The sequence below is a fragment of the Xenopus laevis genome, chromosome 5S (assembly GCF_017654675.1).
Source record: "Xenopus laevis strain J_2021 chromosome 5S, Xenopus_laevis_v10.1, whole genome shotgun sequence".
NCBI lineage: Eukaryota > Metazoa > Chordata > Amphibia > Anura > Pipidae > Xenopus > Xenopus laevis.
In genome coordinates, this window is record NC_054380.1 from 114,984,202 (window position 1) to 115,002,122 (window position 17,921).

The 17,921-nt window shown below is 39.1% G+C and overlaps 1 protein-coding gene across 1 annotated transcript; it reads left to right on the forward strand.

The window, feature by feature from the left end:
* The first annotated feature begins 12,034 nt into the window (after window positions 1-12,034).
* On the forward strand, window positions 12,035-17,701 carry otos.S (otospiralin S homeolog). Its single transcript, NM_001171639.1, is given in 4 exon segments — window positions 12,035-12,152; window positions 13,664-13,762; window positions 15,551-15,577; window positions 17,199-17,701. Coding segments are annotated over 3 exon segments (270 nt in total). The 5' UTR covers window positions 12,035-12,152; window positions 13,664-13,704; the 3' UTR covers window positions 17,384-17,701.
* Window positions 17,702-17,921: the final 220 nt, after the last annotated feature.

A 17,921-nucleotide genomic window follows, 5' to 3' on the forward strand; every position in this document is an offset into this window, starting at 1 on the left:
TTAGTTTGTAGACACTTGCAGGTAGGCCCCTCTATTAGTGATGGGTGGATAAATTCGCCATGGCGTGAATTTGCAGCAAATTTCCACGTTTCAGAGCAAAACGTGGAAATTCGTCGTCAGAAAATATTGGACAAGCATCAGAAAAGTCACTCAGATCAAAACCGTCATGCGTCAACATTATTCGGACGCCCATTGACTTTAAAGATGGAATCATTGATGCGGGCGTCAAAATTCGCAGCTCGCTGTTTTGCGCATTTCGCAGGAAAATCGCAAATTTTACAGCACAGTGAAACGGGACAAATTTGTCCATCACTACTCTCTATTCCTATTGTACTGTAAAACCTTGTTTGTTGTTCCCTGTTCATTATAAACTAATGTAAAGCACTGTGTAACTTGCTAGCGCTATATACAGTAAATAAATGATGATAATAATAAATCCCAACTATCCAAAGTTTCAGAAAATACCCATTATTTTCTGGAATCAGGAAATTGTAACTTAAAAGGGAACTATTCTGATCCCCCTCACAAGTGGGGTTATGTAATTAAAGGCACTAATTTTGCCCAGGGACAGTAACCTATAGCAACCAATCAGCAGGTAGAATTTCCTGGCCACATGTTTAAAATCAAACATCTTATTGGTTGCTACTGGTTACTGCTCCTGGGCAAACTTAGTGCCTTTTATTACATGTGGGGGTATGAGTGTTAATTCTTAATATCTATTAATATCTATTAATAAAACGACTTTGCATTGATATTTTACAAAAAAACTGGATCTCAGTATTTTCTATGACAAATGATCCTGGTCTCGCAGTGGGGAAATTTGTTCCCTTATTTATTACGTTCTCATTCTATGCCCCCCTGTGTCATTCCCAATGCTATTCTAAGAAATATACACAAAGCACAAATTTAAAGACGCACATTATCTTGTAAAACATAATAAACCATTAAAAAAGAAATATAACTCCATGTATCTGATTCAGTTTGGGGGGGTTTTTTTGAGGGGGGAGATGTAAGGATAGCTTTGGCAATGACAGGGGTGCTCATTTTGAGGCACAGGGGTTCCCTGGACTTGTGTAATGTAATGTATTTGCTGCAACATATACGTCCATTCAACTTTAAATTTCCCACCGTATGCAAATTAGCCTGAACGAAGACCTCTTACGAAGTTGCACTAGGCATAATTGAATGCTAGCTCACCTTCACTTTGATTGCCGAAGTACTGCTAGCGAAAATTCACCAGTGTTCGGTGCCCTAGATGCAACTTTGCATTTTAGTTAATTAGCGTTGTCTGAGCGAATTTTCGCCTAGGGAAATGTAGCGATGGGTTCGAAGCCATCGCTGCCGAATTTTCGCCCGTTAGTAAATTTACCCCTATGAACTCTGATCTTCAGTTCTTTCCATAGATTTTCAATTTGGTTCAAAATGACTGGGCCATTCTAGCAGCTTTGTTTGGTTTCTCTGAAACCAATTGAGAGTTTCTTTGGCTGTGTGTTTGGGATCATTGTTTTGCCGAAATGTCCACCTTTCATCTTCAGCATTGTGGTAGAAGGCAGCAGATTCTTATCAAGAATATCCCCATACATTTCTCCATCCATCCTTCTTTCAATTATATAAAGTCTGCCAGTACCATATGCTGACACTAAAGTCTCTTGGCAGTCGGGGTGAGTGACGCTCATGTGAAAGGTGCAAAGTGGCAGAACAAGCAGACAAATCATTCAAAATGTATAAAACATGGAACCTATTGAAAAGCTGCCAAAAATAGGACTTTCATACAGGGAGGGCAGTTTAGCAAAATTTGAGATCAAGAAAAAAAAAACAAAAGTAACTTCACATTTTATTTTCTCTAATGTTAGTTTATTCTTGGTGTTTTTCTCACCAGTGAGAATCACCTTGTTCCATTCATTTTTAATGAGGCTGAAACACTTGAACATTTTAGTAAACTGGGAAAATAAAGTTGTTAGAGACAATCCCCACTGACTTCTATAAAAAATATAAGTTTGTTATAACTTTTTGTGATTTCTAATTTGTGATCCCTGTATTTCATCTCTGATCTCCAAATACACTCTATCACACAACCATCACCTCTCTTCTCTTCTCATCACTTCAGCCCATTTTCGTCTACAAAACTTCTCTCAGGCTCAAGCTGTGCCTCAAGCTGTCAGACTCTCTCATTCTCTCCAAACTTTCAAACGCTCCGTAAAGACCCACCTGTTCAGGGAAGCCTATTCAATGTACCTTAATTAATCAATCATTGCTGTATCATAAATCACAAATTTGTTACTGAAATCCTTATGTCTCAATTGTACCCTAACCTTTAGTTTGTACACACTTGCAGGTAGGCTCCTCTATTAGTGATGGGCGGATAAATTCGCCATGGCGTGAATTTGCGGCAAATTTCCACGTTTCGGAGCAAAACGTGGAAATTCGTCGTCAGAAAATATTGGACAAGCATCAGAAAAGTCACTCAGATCAAAACCGTCATGCGTCAACATTATTCGGACGCCCATTGACTTTAAAGATGGAATCATTGATGCGGGCGTCAAAATTCGCAGCTCGCTGTTTTGCGCATTTCGCTGGAAATTTGCGAATTTTATGGCACAATGAAACGGGACAAATTTGTCCATCCCTACTCTCTATTCCTATTGTACTCTGTAAAACCTTGTTTGTTGTTCCCTGTTCATTATAAACTAATGTAAAGCACTGTGTAACTTGCTAGCGCTATATACAGTAAATAAATGATGATAATAATAAATCCCAACTATCCGAGGTTTCAGAAAATACCCATTATTTTCTGGAATCAGGAAATTGTAACTTAAAAGGGAACTACCCCTTGAGGCAAAGAAATCAATTCTGATCCCCCTCACAAGGAGTGTTAATTCTTAATATCTATTAATATCTATTAACTGATATTTTACAAAAAAACTGGATCTCATATTTTCTATGACAAATGATCCTGGTCTCGTAGTGGGGAAATTTGTTCCCTTATTTATTACGTTCTCATTCTATGCCCCCCTGTGTCATTCCCAATGCTATTCTAAGAAATATACACAAAGCACAAATTTAAAGACGCACATTATCTTGTAAAACATAATAAACCATTAAAAAAGAAATATAACTCCATGTAACTGATTCAGTTTGGGGTTTTTTTTGAGGGGGGAGATGTAAGGATACTGTGCCAAAGGAATGGACGGCACTCCACTTGAAGAGGAAAAAAGGTCTTTATTGCAAGCTCATGCAGGGATCAAAAGGCCCTTTCGGGATACAATCCCTTAATCATAGGCATACATCACAGACACCACAGACACATTATATACCTAAGGGCATAGTGACCCCTGCTGGTTACACATATTATTACTGTTAAAATGATTTATTTTTAATCTTCATAATAAAACCAACATCCAAAAGGTAACAACCTTAATAGTACTTTTAAAATAACATGCTGTTAGTTAAAATAGATCCCTGTACCCATGTAGCACCGTGTGTAAACTCCAAATCCTAGTCATTTATAAATTATGTAAATATGGATCTGTATCCTGATAGTAAGAGTCTATGTTTAAAAATGTTAAACTTTGAAACATTGTGGAATATCTATCTTGTTTCTCAATATCCTCATAATCAGATAAATTTACACATATTCAAATGTATTCAAAACTGGGGAGTAAGATATTAAGCTATCAATATAAATAGGATATGTCATGTCTCGTATTTAAACCCTTGGGTATTCTCGTCTCCAGTTTAAGGATCCAGAATGCCTCTCTAAGATCCAGGGATCGTACCTGGTCCCCACCCCTAAGGGGTGTCTTCACTTGTTCTATAATTTTGACTGACAGCTCATTCACTCCTTTTTTAGAACAAAAGGCAAAATGTTTGCCAATTGGGGACGCCTCATCATGTTTGTCTATTGCTCGTATATGCTCGTATATCCTTTCTTTTAGAGTACGGGTAGTGCAGCCAACATATTGTTTTTCACAGTTTTCGACATTCCAAAAGGTACACCACCCCTTTAGTGTTACAATTACAATAGCCAAAATTACGATATTCCTTTCCTGTGACACTTGATTTAAAGGTAGGACCAGTGGTGATGACCCTACATGTTTTACAAGTGGTTGCGCCACATCTATAGCTACCTTTTACAGTTAGCCAATTCTCACTCTGTCTATTTTGTGCCGAGGTTATTAAACTCGGTGCCAACATCTTGCCCAATGTGGGTGCCCTTTTTGGGACACATTTCAAATCCGTGTTGGACAAAATCTCAGACAATCTCGTATCATTGTGTAAAACTGGAAGATGTTTCCTAATTATATTGCAGATTCTCCCGTATTCCTCACTAAACTCAGTGATGAAATAAATTTTATCTCTTTCATTGGTTTTATCTGAGTCTTTATTAATAGTTAAGGTATTTTGTGTATTTGACCTGTCTTTAGTTGAATATCTGCTTGCTTTATCACAGGATTGTCTTATCATATCTCTCGGATAGCCTCGCCTCTGCAGTCTATGTCCCAAGTGTCCAGCTTGTTCCTCAAAGGTATTATCCTGACTACAATTCCTCCTATACCTAACAAACTGACTATATGGTATCCCCCGTGTCTGGGTGACAGCTTTTAGCTCTCAAAATAGTGTTGCTCGACGTGGGCTTTCTATATACAGTGGATTCAATTCTACCACTACATGTGTCTCCCATAGTGTGAGATCTAAAAAGTGAATCTCTGATTTATTAAATTCAAGTGTAAAATTTAAATTATATTGATTGGCATCTAAGTATGTGTGAAAATCCCTGATTAGTTCCTCAGGGCCGTCCCAGATAAACAAAAGGTCATCTATATAGCGACCATACCATATAATGTGTTCACGAAAGGGGTTCTCACATCCATAGATGCGGGACCGCTCCCACCATGCCATAAGGAGCTTGGCATAGGTGGGGGCAAAGGAAGCACCCATCGCAGTCCCCCGTCTCTGGAGGTAGAACCCCCCCATCGAAATAGAAAAAATTGTGCGTAAGTAAAAACTCCAAAACCAAAAGTGTGTAATGAATTAAATCATTAGTGTAAATGTGTGTGTTGTTAAGGATATCTGCAATCGCTCGTAAGCCCAAATCATGTGAAATAATTGTGTACAATGACTTCACGTCCATGGATAACCATATATAGGTATCGCCCCATTTCAAGGTGGACAGTCTCTCTAATAAGTGTCCGGAGTCTCTAATATAGGAGTCTAGCTGTGGAACTAATGGTTTTAAACATGTATCCACCCAAACTGACAGTCCCTCATTGACAGACCCTATACTAGCCACTATTGGCCTTCCCTCTGGGGACGTAATCGATTTGTGTATCTTGGGGAGGTGGTGGAAAATCGGGACCACCGGATTAGTTCTGACTAAATAATCAGTGTCCCGAGAGTCCACCACCCCTAACGAAACTCCATAGGAAACCAAACCCTTAACAAGCTCGGTATACTCTCTTTGTGGATTGGAGGGGTAGGTAGGTGTCTGTATCACCCAGATGTCTCTTAGCTTCCAACAAGTAGTCAGCTGTATTTAGTACAACCACACACCCACCCTTATCCGCTTGCCTAATTGTGATATCAGTGTTGTCCCTTAATGATTTGATAGCTAGCTTCTCCTCCCTTGTCACATTATCGGGACCTCCTCTAGATTTCAAAGAACTTAATCTGTTCAGATCTTTCTCAACAAGGTCCTGAAAAATGTCCATTGGTGTACATCTGGACTGTAAGGGGTAAAAATTAGAAGGCATCTTTTTATCCTTAGGCAGGACCACTCTCTCAACTACAATATCTGTGTTTTGGACATCATCCATGCTCTCATGTCATAATGCATCTAGATCAACCAATCAACAATGTTCCCGAAACGTGGACAATACATTTTTGGGATCTGACCTACTGACAAACCTTTGGGGCTCAACTGCCTCAGCTGTACCTAGGCCACATGGACCAAAATGTCTCCGAAGGGTTAGTTTACGTACCAACCGATTCACATCTAATAGTGTATTAAACAAACTGAAATGGTGTGTGGGTGCAAAAGATAAACCATGGCTCAAAACACGTATTTGGGGTAAAGTCAAGGTAACTGAAGAAATATTCACCACGTTTAATAAGCCCTGTCCTTCCTCGCCGTGTTCGGCCTTAGCCCGTATCTCCTGTCTCCGTTTCCTCCTCCCCCCTCTTCTGGTCTTCTTTCCATTTGGTTGCTCCGTTTCGGCCAATCCTTCTCCATTTTCTTGCGTTTCGGGAACAGATCCTGACCTTGGTAGTTTTTTGCCTTCTTAGGAATATCCGCTGTACCCAAATCCTCCAGGTCCGCTTTGTCGGATTCCTCCTAGTCGTCTGCAAAGAGGTCGTTTCTAAATCATCAGCACAATACGAAGTTTCATCACCTGAATCGCTGGAGACACTTGAAAAGGACACTGATTTATTAGAATTCTGGCTCCTAGACTTGTTTTTATTTTTATGTTTAGGTTTCAATATGGGTCTGGGTTTGTTCCAAAAATATGTAACTGATTCAGTTTGGGTTTTTTTTTGAGGGGGGAGATGTAAGGATAGCTTTGGCAATGACAGGGGTGCTCATTTTGAGGCACAGGGGATCCCTTAGTTTGGGGAAAGGCAGTTGCGGCCCTTCCTGCAGGAAACTACCCCAGACAGGTGCAGCAATTACAGTTCCTAACAAATTGCCTCCCTAATGACTGAGGTTTACATTATCATTTTACATTTAATGACTCCATGTTGCATCATGTTCTATTGGTGCAAAGATCTACATTGCCTCTTTGCTGCACCCCCTTATGTGCAATGCATTAGACTGGCCTAAACATAGGGGCAGATTTACATAGGGTCGAATATCGAGGGTTAATTAACCCTCGATATTCGACCATCGAAGTTAAATCCTTCGACTTCGATATTCAAAGTCGAATGATTTAGCGCGAATCGTTCGAAGGATTTTAATCCATCGATCGAACGATTTTTCTTCGACCAAAAAAAGCTACCAAAGCCTATGGGGACCTTCCCCATAGGCTAACATTGATTCGGTAGATTTTAGGTGGTGAACTAGGGGCTCGAAGTTTTTTCTTAAAGAGACAGTACTTCGACTATCGAATGGTCGAATAGTGGAATGATTTTTAGTTTGAATCATTCGATTCGATGGTCGAAGTAGCCAAAAAACATTTGAAATTTGAAGTTTTTTTCCTCTATTACTTCACTCGAGCTAAGTAAATGGGCTCCATAATGTATTTTGTTCAAAAAAAAAATTTTTTTTTCGGTAAGCTGTTTTATTATTGCACATAGTTACCTGTTGACTTTTATTACATTCCCTGTTTAAAGGTTCCTAATCACCCAGATATTCCTCTACCCAGAATAGTTACTTAAAAAAAACAGCAGCCAATGCTGCACTTAATTGGGATCTGATAAATTGAGAATATACCCTTGGGGGCAGATTTATCAAGGGCCGAATTTCGAGGGTTAAAAAACCCTCAAATTCGACCCTCTAAGTAAATTCCTTCGAATTCGAATATTTGATCGAAGCTTTGATTGAACTATCTAATAAAAATCGTTCGAATCAAACGTTTCAAATGATTTTTAGCGATCGATCGAATGATTTTTATTCGATCAAAAAAAACATAGAAAAGTGCTCTGGAAGGTCCCCATAGGCTAACATTGCACTTCGGTAGGTTTAAAGTGGCGAAGTATGAAGTCAAAGTTTTTTTTAAAGAGACAGTACTTCGATTATCAAATGTTCGAATAGTGAATTATTCACTCCAGCTTAGTAAATCTGCCCCTTGCTGTCACCTTTTCCCATCAGTGTAATGACAGCATAGTTATACAGCTTGAGGTTTCCAGCAAAGTCAGAGCAAAGTCAGAGCAACATCAGCGGAAAGCTGATATCCCAGTTTTTATTTACACCTTCAAGAAAAGTATAGACTAGATATAGATTATATTGATTTGAGAAAAATTATATTGCTATATGTTACTATTTCTATGTAACCGTAACATAATAAATATCTGAATGAAAAGCATGAAATAGGACAGTGATTTAGATAAGTTGTTTGTTGACATCGTCTTGAGATCTACTGATCACCAACTAAAGGTCTACTGGTAGATCCCGATCTACCTTTTGGGCACCCCTGGGCTAGAGCAATCTGTTAATTGTATGTAATAAGCGATAGTAGCCACTGGTTCCCCAAAAAGTGTAAAATTCCACAATGATTATCATGGGTAGAATTTAACAATGTAAAATATGATTTGTTTGAGAATCATGTGGCTGGTGAATTAGATTTAATATCCTATTTATAAGCTATTCCTGCCTAGTAATTTATTATTAGCATTCCCGTGACAAAATATTGCATATTATTTGATCAGGCTATTTCTTTTCTAAATGGGTAATGTTCAAATGTGTAGAAAAGCAGACAGCCATCTGTAACTTTTATTGTAACTGTGTGTCAGATGAATGAAGCTTGTCTTTGACTCTGAAACATATGTGACACCTTGGTACAAATAAAGCAGGAGGAAACTCCTGATGTACAGTAGATGATTACACTTTACTTCCAATATTTTCTTTGCAGTGCCCATTATCCACCAGCAGATGGCAGTGGGGGAAGGTCACATTTATTAGGTCTGACCAAACAGAACATCCAAATAAGAATAAGTGCATTTACCCCTTAACTCAGGAGAGCCCATACTTTACTAATGTGAGGTCTACTTTAATGATGTTGTCCCATTATAATATACATTAATAAAAGCATTGTTCGCATTCCGTTCCATGGAAAATATGACTTAAATATTATATTGATTTTTGAGAATATATATATATATATATATATATATATATATATATATATATATATATATATATATTGCTATATTAAAAAACTATTTCTCATGTAACCTTAATGTAATAAATATCTGAATGAAAAGCATGAAATAGGAGGTCTTCTGATCACCAACTAAAAGTCTACTGGTAGATCCCGATCAACTTTTTGGGCACCCCCGCCTTAACTTGTTGTTCTTCCTTCCCAGATGCCAAACCACCAAATTTTTAGATTTTTAACCTACGGGAGTCCATGACAAGGCAGATGATTAATAGACCTTTCTTTGCTGAACATTTTTAATAAATGTATCTTGGAAAATTGATTAGGACGATGTTTTCTTTTATTAGGCAATCTTTTAATTTGGGGTTGACTTGCCCTATAAGGGTAAATCAGCCCTTGGTGCCATTAAACTTTTTCCTGCAATAAAACAGACATCAGTTACTGAACTGAGGCACACGAGATGGGCCAGGATTGCAAATTTACTCACAGAAGCCCAATCCCCTCTCTCATTTTACTTTAGGGGCATATTTACTATGATGTGTAAAAAGAAATTTGCTGAAAAAACGGTGTAAATAGCTGTGTAAAATAAATGGTAAAATAAATGGTAAAGGTGTATGTAATTTTATGCCATGCGAACACCAGATTTGACATTTATTTTTCATTGTTTCCGGTGAAAGTCACACAAGAAAAAAACCCATAAACATTGTACACGGTTTTTTACATGGCTAAGTGTGGCAATGCGTGGCAGGGTCGGACTGGGCCGGCGGAACACTGGGAAAAAACCTGGTGGGCCCCCGAGCTTTGTGGGCCCCACCGACCTAGATCCGCGATCTTCGGGAGGCTTCCTGCCATGACTGCACACGCTCAGTGGCGCGGCATTGGCGGGGGACAGTGCGAATATGCTCGGTGGCAGGGGACCAGGCAGTGTGCTTACGCACAGCGGTGCACCAGGGGAGTTTGGAGGGGGGCCCTGGACAGAAGTCCCCCAGTCTGACCTTGATGTGTGGTGTATATCTCACCATTTATTTACACAGCATAACAAATATGCCCCTTAATCTCCCCCGGGCCTGTCCATTATCCTACACTTTCCACTAAATCCCCAACTGATCTTTCCCTTTATGTCACCTGGGTAGTGACTCCTCGTAGCCCTGCCCCCCTTACCTAACTGTCCCCATCTCCTTTACCACGGGACCAAAATATTTTTTTAGTAAAGGTAGCAACAATAGAGGCAGCTCAGTCAGACTCACAGTGGGAGCTGTGTAGCACTTGGGTCGCTCTGCTGCACCGATATGATACTAATGGGGGAATGTAATAAAAGTCGTAACAATTTGCACAAATAAAAATTTGTATTTCACAATGTAATATTCTTCCATAAACTGTTATTGCATTGTGAATTTTAATTGCACATTGCCCACTTTTAAGAAGTGCTTGAAGGGGCTGTAATCTTTTGGAGCAAACATAACGTTTTCAGAAGTTTGATTAAATTCACTGCGCACTGGCGCAAACTAGAACATTTGCAAATCTTCTTCCAGTGTCAGAAGTGGTCGCTACATAGTTTCCGGGTTCGCAGAAGCTACATTCAACTTGAGCAAAGGAAAATTTGTTTTGCACAAAGACATAACTTTTCACATTGCAAATATTTTTTCCATTACTGAAGTTATTACATTCCCACATAAATCTCTGGTGATGATCTCAACTGATGATCAAGGTGGTCTGTCATTCCTTTGAGCTGCTTCTTTAAAAACAGATTGCAGCTGAAAGAAATGGGCCCTGGGAAAAAGCTCATATACTACACTGACCCCTATATACAGTATTGCTCCAATCCCCAAAAAGTCTTTTACTAAATGGAGAAGTGGTTGTCGCTAGTGAAAATTTGCCAGAAATTCGCCAGAAATCCCATCTGCAGGGACATCGCCAAATTATTCGCTAGTGAAAGAGACAGTTGCAAGTGCAGTTTCTATAGCTCTATAGTTATATCTATAGACCTTCTTACATCATTTCAGTCAGTCACATACTGTATATTGCCTGGGCAATAAGAGTTTAAGGGGGTTATTTATTAAGGCACAATTTTTTTCGAGGCGTCTGTTTTGATGCTGGAAACCCAAAAAAGTTGTGGTCATTCCTTCGAGCTGCTTCTTTTAAAACAAAAAAATTGTGCCTTAATAAATAACCTAGGCAATATATGTGACTGTCTGTTTTGATGCCGGAAATCCGAAAAAGTTGTGGTAAAAAAAGACGTTTTTTTTTCACGATTTATTAGGCCCCAAACTGTTCCTGTGAGAGTAACTGGTGGTCTAGCGGTAGTGCAGCGGGGACGCCCGCCATGTCTTTCTTTGAGAGCTGAATAGCGCATGCTCATGTGCCTCTTCCCGGTTTGATGCGTTGCTGTGTCAGACGTCATTGCGCTGACTATTCCTAGTTCACTGCCTCTCCTGACCCTTGCCTGATATTTGACTACTCTCTTGGATCCTGTTTAAGTACTGCGATATTGGTGTGTTTCACATTTGTACTGTATCGACCCGGCCTGTCCCTTGACCACACTCCTTGTTCTCCGTTCCAGTTACAATGTTCGGTTCCCTTGCCTGCCCAGAACTCTCTCCTTGGTCCTCTCACGTTAAGACCTGGCGGCACCAGAGTAGCGGAGGGCTTCTCACGAAATGAAAGGTGGCTGTTATAGGTGGAAGACTGAGCCACGACTGGGACCTTGTAGCTAGATCTGGGTTTAAGACTCCGTTCGTAACAGTTCCAAGCCCGAATCTGAAAACTTGCGGAATGCATGTAAAAGTCAATGACAGATGTCCCCTAAACCATTGAATATGTTTTAACTCTCACAAAATGTTCGAAATTTTTAGAGTTTGATGCTGGTTTTTCCTGCAAAATTTCGTATTTTTCATGGTTTTCGGCGTTTCTTAATTTTCTTGATTTTTTTCAATTTCTTTTATTGATACATAAGGACAAATTATGGATTCTAGTTTGGCCGGACTTTTTTTATTTAAAAAATCTGAAAAATTTGTATTTTGGTAAATAACCCCCTTAGACTTGGTTTGTACTCTAGTGTTATAACTTTGGAGCAGATGTTGGTATGCTGGGCAAATTCCCCATGGACACAAAGGTCTGCTTAGTTATTTGCCGGTGAGAAAATTCTGAGCAGCCTCTGTGCTCTCTTCAGACAGCCCTCCTTTGTACAGAATGTGGGTAAAGAAGAAGTGTGAACCTGAGAGAGAGAGAGAGGAAGAGGCTGAGAGAGGAGGCAGAACTAAGATCTGTATAGAAGGCAGCTGGGCAACCAACACAAAAACACAGCTCATCGCAAGGGCCATAGGTGCACCACAAGGACTACAGGTAATGCTATGGATATGCTATGATTACTCCGACATGTGGTGCTGCAGTTATTAAAACTAATATTACAATTACTATTCTGAAGTCAGGACTAATTTCCATAGATAAAAATATTATTGTGTATAATTGTACGACATAATTGACATTAGTTGGAGTATTGTAGTCTTATTTAAGTCTTACAAAATGACACAATGACTGGTACTTACACTTCTTCTTTTTCATGCTGTAATTACTTTTGCCAATGGTAAAATCCTATTTGTACCTACATGCACTTCTACAGACACTACTACTGCATCTGCTGCAGGTTACAGCATCATACGTGTTGTATATGGACAATAATATTATGGATCTAGATGGTTAAAGTGAGACAGATTGAATATTTTCAGGTGCTTAGTCTATCACAACTGACAGTGAATGCCTAGCCTCCTCCAAAAGCATGTTGAAAGATATCCTGGGTTAGGCAGAGCTTTAGGTTATCATCTGCTGTCATTCTACATAATTTATTGCCAATACAGTTGCACACCAGTGCTCATGGCACAAAATCCACATAAACGTACGACTAGTACTATCTTTTGAGCGCTCAAACACACATGAAATTTGATCAAAACACCTGCTGTTGGATTTCTTGCCATTGAAATGAATTCAGCAGGCAGTGTGGGCATCTAGAATGGCGTTGAGACCTTAGAATTTGCAACAATTTGCATTTGATTTTATATCATCAATATGTCTGTGCATGTGATAATTAACTTGAACATTTCCCGAAAACGCCAGTTTTGTTATGCTTTGTAGGCAGCATTCTAACTACAATCCCTTGCAAAGCATTATAGAACTTTGAACAATTCTCTTCTACTAAGAGAAATCTCTTTTCTCTATGATATTCTAATTTAAGGCACTGAAACTAAAATGATTGGAAAATGACTTATTATTTTGGTTAGAAAACTATTTTGTGAAAAATGCAACTCTACAACAGTTAAAAAAGATAGTCAGTTCACCGTCGGTTCAACACAATCAAGATGCCCCACAACATTCGTTGTATGCCCTTCAGGTACCCAGAAAACAATCAATGATCCAAAATTCCTGCCATCCATTTATGAATTAGAGATAAAGCCACTGAACCCAGATGGAGGCTTTCATTTTATGCTAAAAATCATAAAATATCTCCAATCCCAGGTTGAGATATTGTTTCAATAATCCAACAATTGTAAAGTAAAACAGTTTTGTTAGTGTTTTGTCAGATTTTTCTGTTTGCTAAAACCTGGTTGTTTTTGTAAATGTTTGCTGGGTAACCATTCCTGTTTGCTCAGCAATATAAGTCACTATAAATCATTGATATATACTGTATATCGTACATCATTACAAAATCAATTACAGTTAAAAAAACCCCTCATCCATTCACTACATTCAACACGAATCAGAAACGCATAGAAATAAAACACATATAAAGAGGGTAGTTTAAGATATTAGCACTTTTGCCATTCATTGATATTTTTGTGGTTAAAAATGACATTTTGTAGATTACAGGTCATTTTGTTGGGAAATATCTCTCAGAAGAATCATGAAGCTGCTTCTTATTGGATTATGTTTCTCGTGTGTTTTACTTGGCACATTTATTGGTAAGTCACGAATTTTCTACTTTAAAAAATCAGGATGTACTTATCTGAGCCCTATACTTTATCTATGATTCATTGTACGAGTTTGCTGGTTCGAACAAAAGGGAGCCTGGATTTCATAGGGAAAGGACCATCAGTTAAGGAATAGTTTAAACAACTGTTTTTTTCTTAATTGCATTTGGCTTAATTTTAGCCACATCTCCACATTAAATATGGAAGCAGCCAGGTTTCTAAAAGTAGAGGCCCATGGAAGCAAGGCAGAGCTTAATGAGGATTTGTATGTATATAATGCATAATAAAGAGATACTGATACCAGAAATTAATCTTTTTTTTTTTTTTACTTCAATCATATCATTGTCTTTGCATGGTATTTAGAATTTTGCCATAAAAGTATTTGCTTATCCCCATGTTCCTCTATGAGGGGGCTGCCATGTTTGTGCAGCAGTAGTCCGTTAGCATTAGAAACTCTTAACTGACAGGTTACGGGTTTAAGCACACGGGCAGATTTGGGGAGATTTATTCGCCTGGCGACTAATCGCCTCTTCTGTGTGGCGAAAATTTCCCTAAACTGCCTTCCCCCTGCTAGAATGGGAAAACGCCAGCGCCCATGCACTCGCAGTGCTTCGATTTCCGAAGTCGCCTCATGAGGAAACTTCGGGTGACTTCGGAAATAGAAGCACCGCGAGTGCATTGGTGCTGGCGTTTTCTCATTATAGCAGGCGGAAGGCAGTTCAGGGAAGGCAGTTCGAGGAGATTGTCGCCCCGCAGAAGAGGCGATTAGTCGCCAGGCGACTAAATCTTCCTGAATCTGCTCGTGTTCCAGCTCCCTAAGAAGGTACAGTCATGTTTGGCAAAACAGTCAATTGCTTTTTTTAATTACTTACAAAAGCAGAACAATCAGGCAAAAACGATCAACATGACCTATAGGTAACTATTAACATAGATTAATATTTTGAAAATAAATTTTTTAGTGTCAGTATCACTTTAATTGGTCAGTGTTTCAGTCTTACAATACACTACTAACAATTAATACACAAAATATCTTGATAACCAAGAGGCGCTCCAGGGTTCCCGAGCTGAAGTGCATCAATATATACAGCGCTTGCGCCTAAGGTGTTATGTTGATGCTGAGTGCCGGATATGATGCAATTTCAGTGCAGTTGCAGCCAATAACACAACGGATGCTACTCCCCTGGCAGCCACACTTATGCTGAAATTATAGGAAAAAATGCTGCATTTAGGGTATTTAGGGTATAAAAAATAGTGAGCTGCATCCACAACTGCACTATGTACACGCCATTTGCAAAACTAAATTACCTTTCATGATATACTATATTAGTGTGATTCTAGATACAAATGGACCGAACGGACACATAAGTATATAAAAAATTATAATTTGGACACCATGCTATTTTGCCATAAAAATCTTCAAGACCAAGTTAATCATTTTGCAAAGACAGATGGGGGGGGGGCATGATTTTTGCGTAAATATGTAAAAAGGTTATGTGTCTACTAGTGTTAAAGGCTCTGTCCATGAACGGTGTGTTTATCCGTTAGCTCAGTAGCCTCCCAGCCTGACTTCCATACCTTCTCTATTCTGTGAATGTGTATGAGTTGGCTGGGAATGCTGCTCCCATGTGACCCACGGGTGCCACGCAGACACACGGCCCTATTATGTGAGGCCCAAGTTATGAAGAATTCCTGCTGACTTGAGGTTTCAACTCACACTTGCTATGAAGGTTTTCATTGTTTGAATTCAGTTCCACTGATGAAAGTTTCTCTTTTTTTCAGATGCCAGGCCAGTGTATGGAGAGGAAGGTAAATAGAGTGTTTAATATATTGCTTTGGCTGGGAGAAGGGTTATGGAATATTGGGTATTTAAGGTTTTGGAACACATTGAATAACAAATCTGTCAGCATCTCCATGTTAAAGTAAACGTTAGACCTTCCCAGACAGCAGCACTCTACATGTAAATAAACCTTTCAGTTAGAATATTATTGGTCCCACTCTTGTCAGCACTGGATCCTGAGTGTTTATATAAAATATTTGCCATAAAGCAAGGTGACGCTGCAGTTCTTTGATAATAAAAAGAGTAAGCACAAATAAGGCACAATGGGTCTCATTTATACCCATAGCAACCAATCAATGATTAGATTTTTCCCAGCCAGTTGCAAGTTGAACATTGAAAGCAAACATCTGATTGGTTGCCATGGGTAACTGCCCAGGTACAAATTTGACCAGCTTTTATAAATGACCCCCACTAACTTTATCAGAAGCAAATAATTTTTGCCAGACTGCATGATTACTAGGGATGCACCGAATTCAGGATTCGGCCTATTTCAGAAGGATTCAGATTCGGCCGAATCCTTCTGCCCAGACGAATTGAATCCGAATCCTAATTGCATGTGCCAATTAGGGACATAGAGGGAAATCGTGTGACTTTTTGTCACAAAACAAGAAAGTAAAAAATGTTTTTCCCTTCGCACACCTAATTTGCATATGCAAATTCGGATTTGGTTTGGTATTCAGCCGCATCCACGATTCAGGGGTTCGGCCAAATCCAAGATAGTGGATTCAGTGCATCCCTAATAATAACAACCAATCTGCACTTTGGTCTCACTCTTGTCTGCACATACACAATGGAGGTCATTTATCAACACTGGGCAAATTTGTCCATGGGCAGTAACCCATGGCAACCAATCAAATTGCTGCATGCATAGTTCTACTTGTAGCTGGCTATAAAGAGCTAATCACTGATTGGTTGGTATAGGTAACTGCCCATGGGCAAATTTGCCCAGTGTTGATAAATTAGCCCCAGTGAGTGCTATAAACTCAGACTTCTAACCTAAATATTCAATGATCTAGTTTCACAATTTCTCAGCAGTTAATCAGAAGATGCTGCTACTTTAAACAGGAAGCTGCAAACATCTTAGCATAAGGCTCAATAGATATACAAAAAGCTTAGGCTTGTGCTGCTCATAGATACAGTTAATCACTGAATGATAGTTTATCAACTGAAGCTGTACTCGATATTGATCCTGAGATGAGTCTGATCAATGATCCAGAGAGAAATCCTCCAGGGACAGAGAAATATTTATTTTCCTCATGTGGATAAATAGTCTGTTTTTTTTCTGTTTATCTCTGGATCATTGTAAGGCTGAACTCCACAAACTCGTGTTTTCCTAGAGTTTTACCCTGGGTGTTATAAGTAACTAATAAGTATCACACACACTGAATATTTTTGCAGTTTCCATATAATAAACCTTCTGGTACCACTTACCCACACAATCGGGACATTATTCAAACAGCAACTTTTAACTAACTTGTATTTCCGCTAAGAACAGAAGGTCTCCAGTGGACACAGATTAGTTCCTTGTCTATAATATAAACAGACTTGCAAACAACATTCATTGTAACACTACCATCTTGTTCTTTGCAGATCCATACGAGGATGCCCCTGCTCATCCTTACTGGCCCTTCTCCACTTCAGACTTCTGGCAGTATGTGGAGCATTTCCGCTCCCTGGGTGCATATGACAGGATAAATGATATGGCTCGTACCTTCTTTGCTCATTATCCTATTGGGGATACGCTTGGCTACACCAGCAGGAATGATGATGAATAGATGCATGTTATTGGCCATGCTTATACCTTAATGTACATAGAGAGCGTATAAATGACATATCGCTCGGGGGATCAATAACATGGGAAATGATGAGTACCTGAGCTCACCTACAAGTGTAAAATCCATCAGCCCACTAATCCTGAGCAAAATAGATGGTTCCAAAGTTTTGGGGCTAAGCTTCCTATTTTATACATACTGTATTTGTTTGCTTTTTGCCTCCAGAATAAAAATGATATATTTTGTATTATGCAAAGCCCCGTTGGAGTAAAAGCATTGCGGCCATGTGTTTTATAGCAATAAAAATGCTTTGGAAAGAAATTAAACGTATTACTGAGTGTTTTGTGGAACTGACTCCATCATCTGGTAACAGTATAAAAGATATGATTATACAGGTGTGGGACCTGTTATGCAGAATGCTCGGGACCTGGGGTTTGCCGGATAATGGATCTTTCCTGTAAGTTGGATCTTCATACTTAAAGTCTACTATAAAATCATTTAAACATTATATAAACCCAAGAGGCTGGCTCTGCTTCCAATA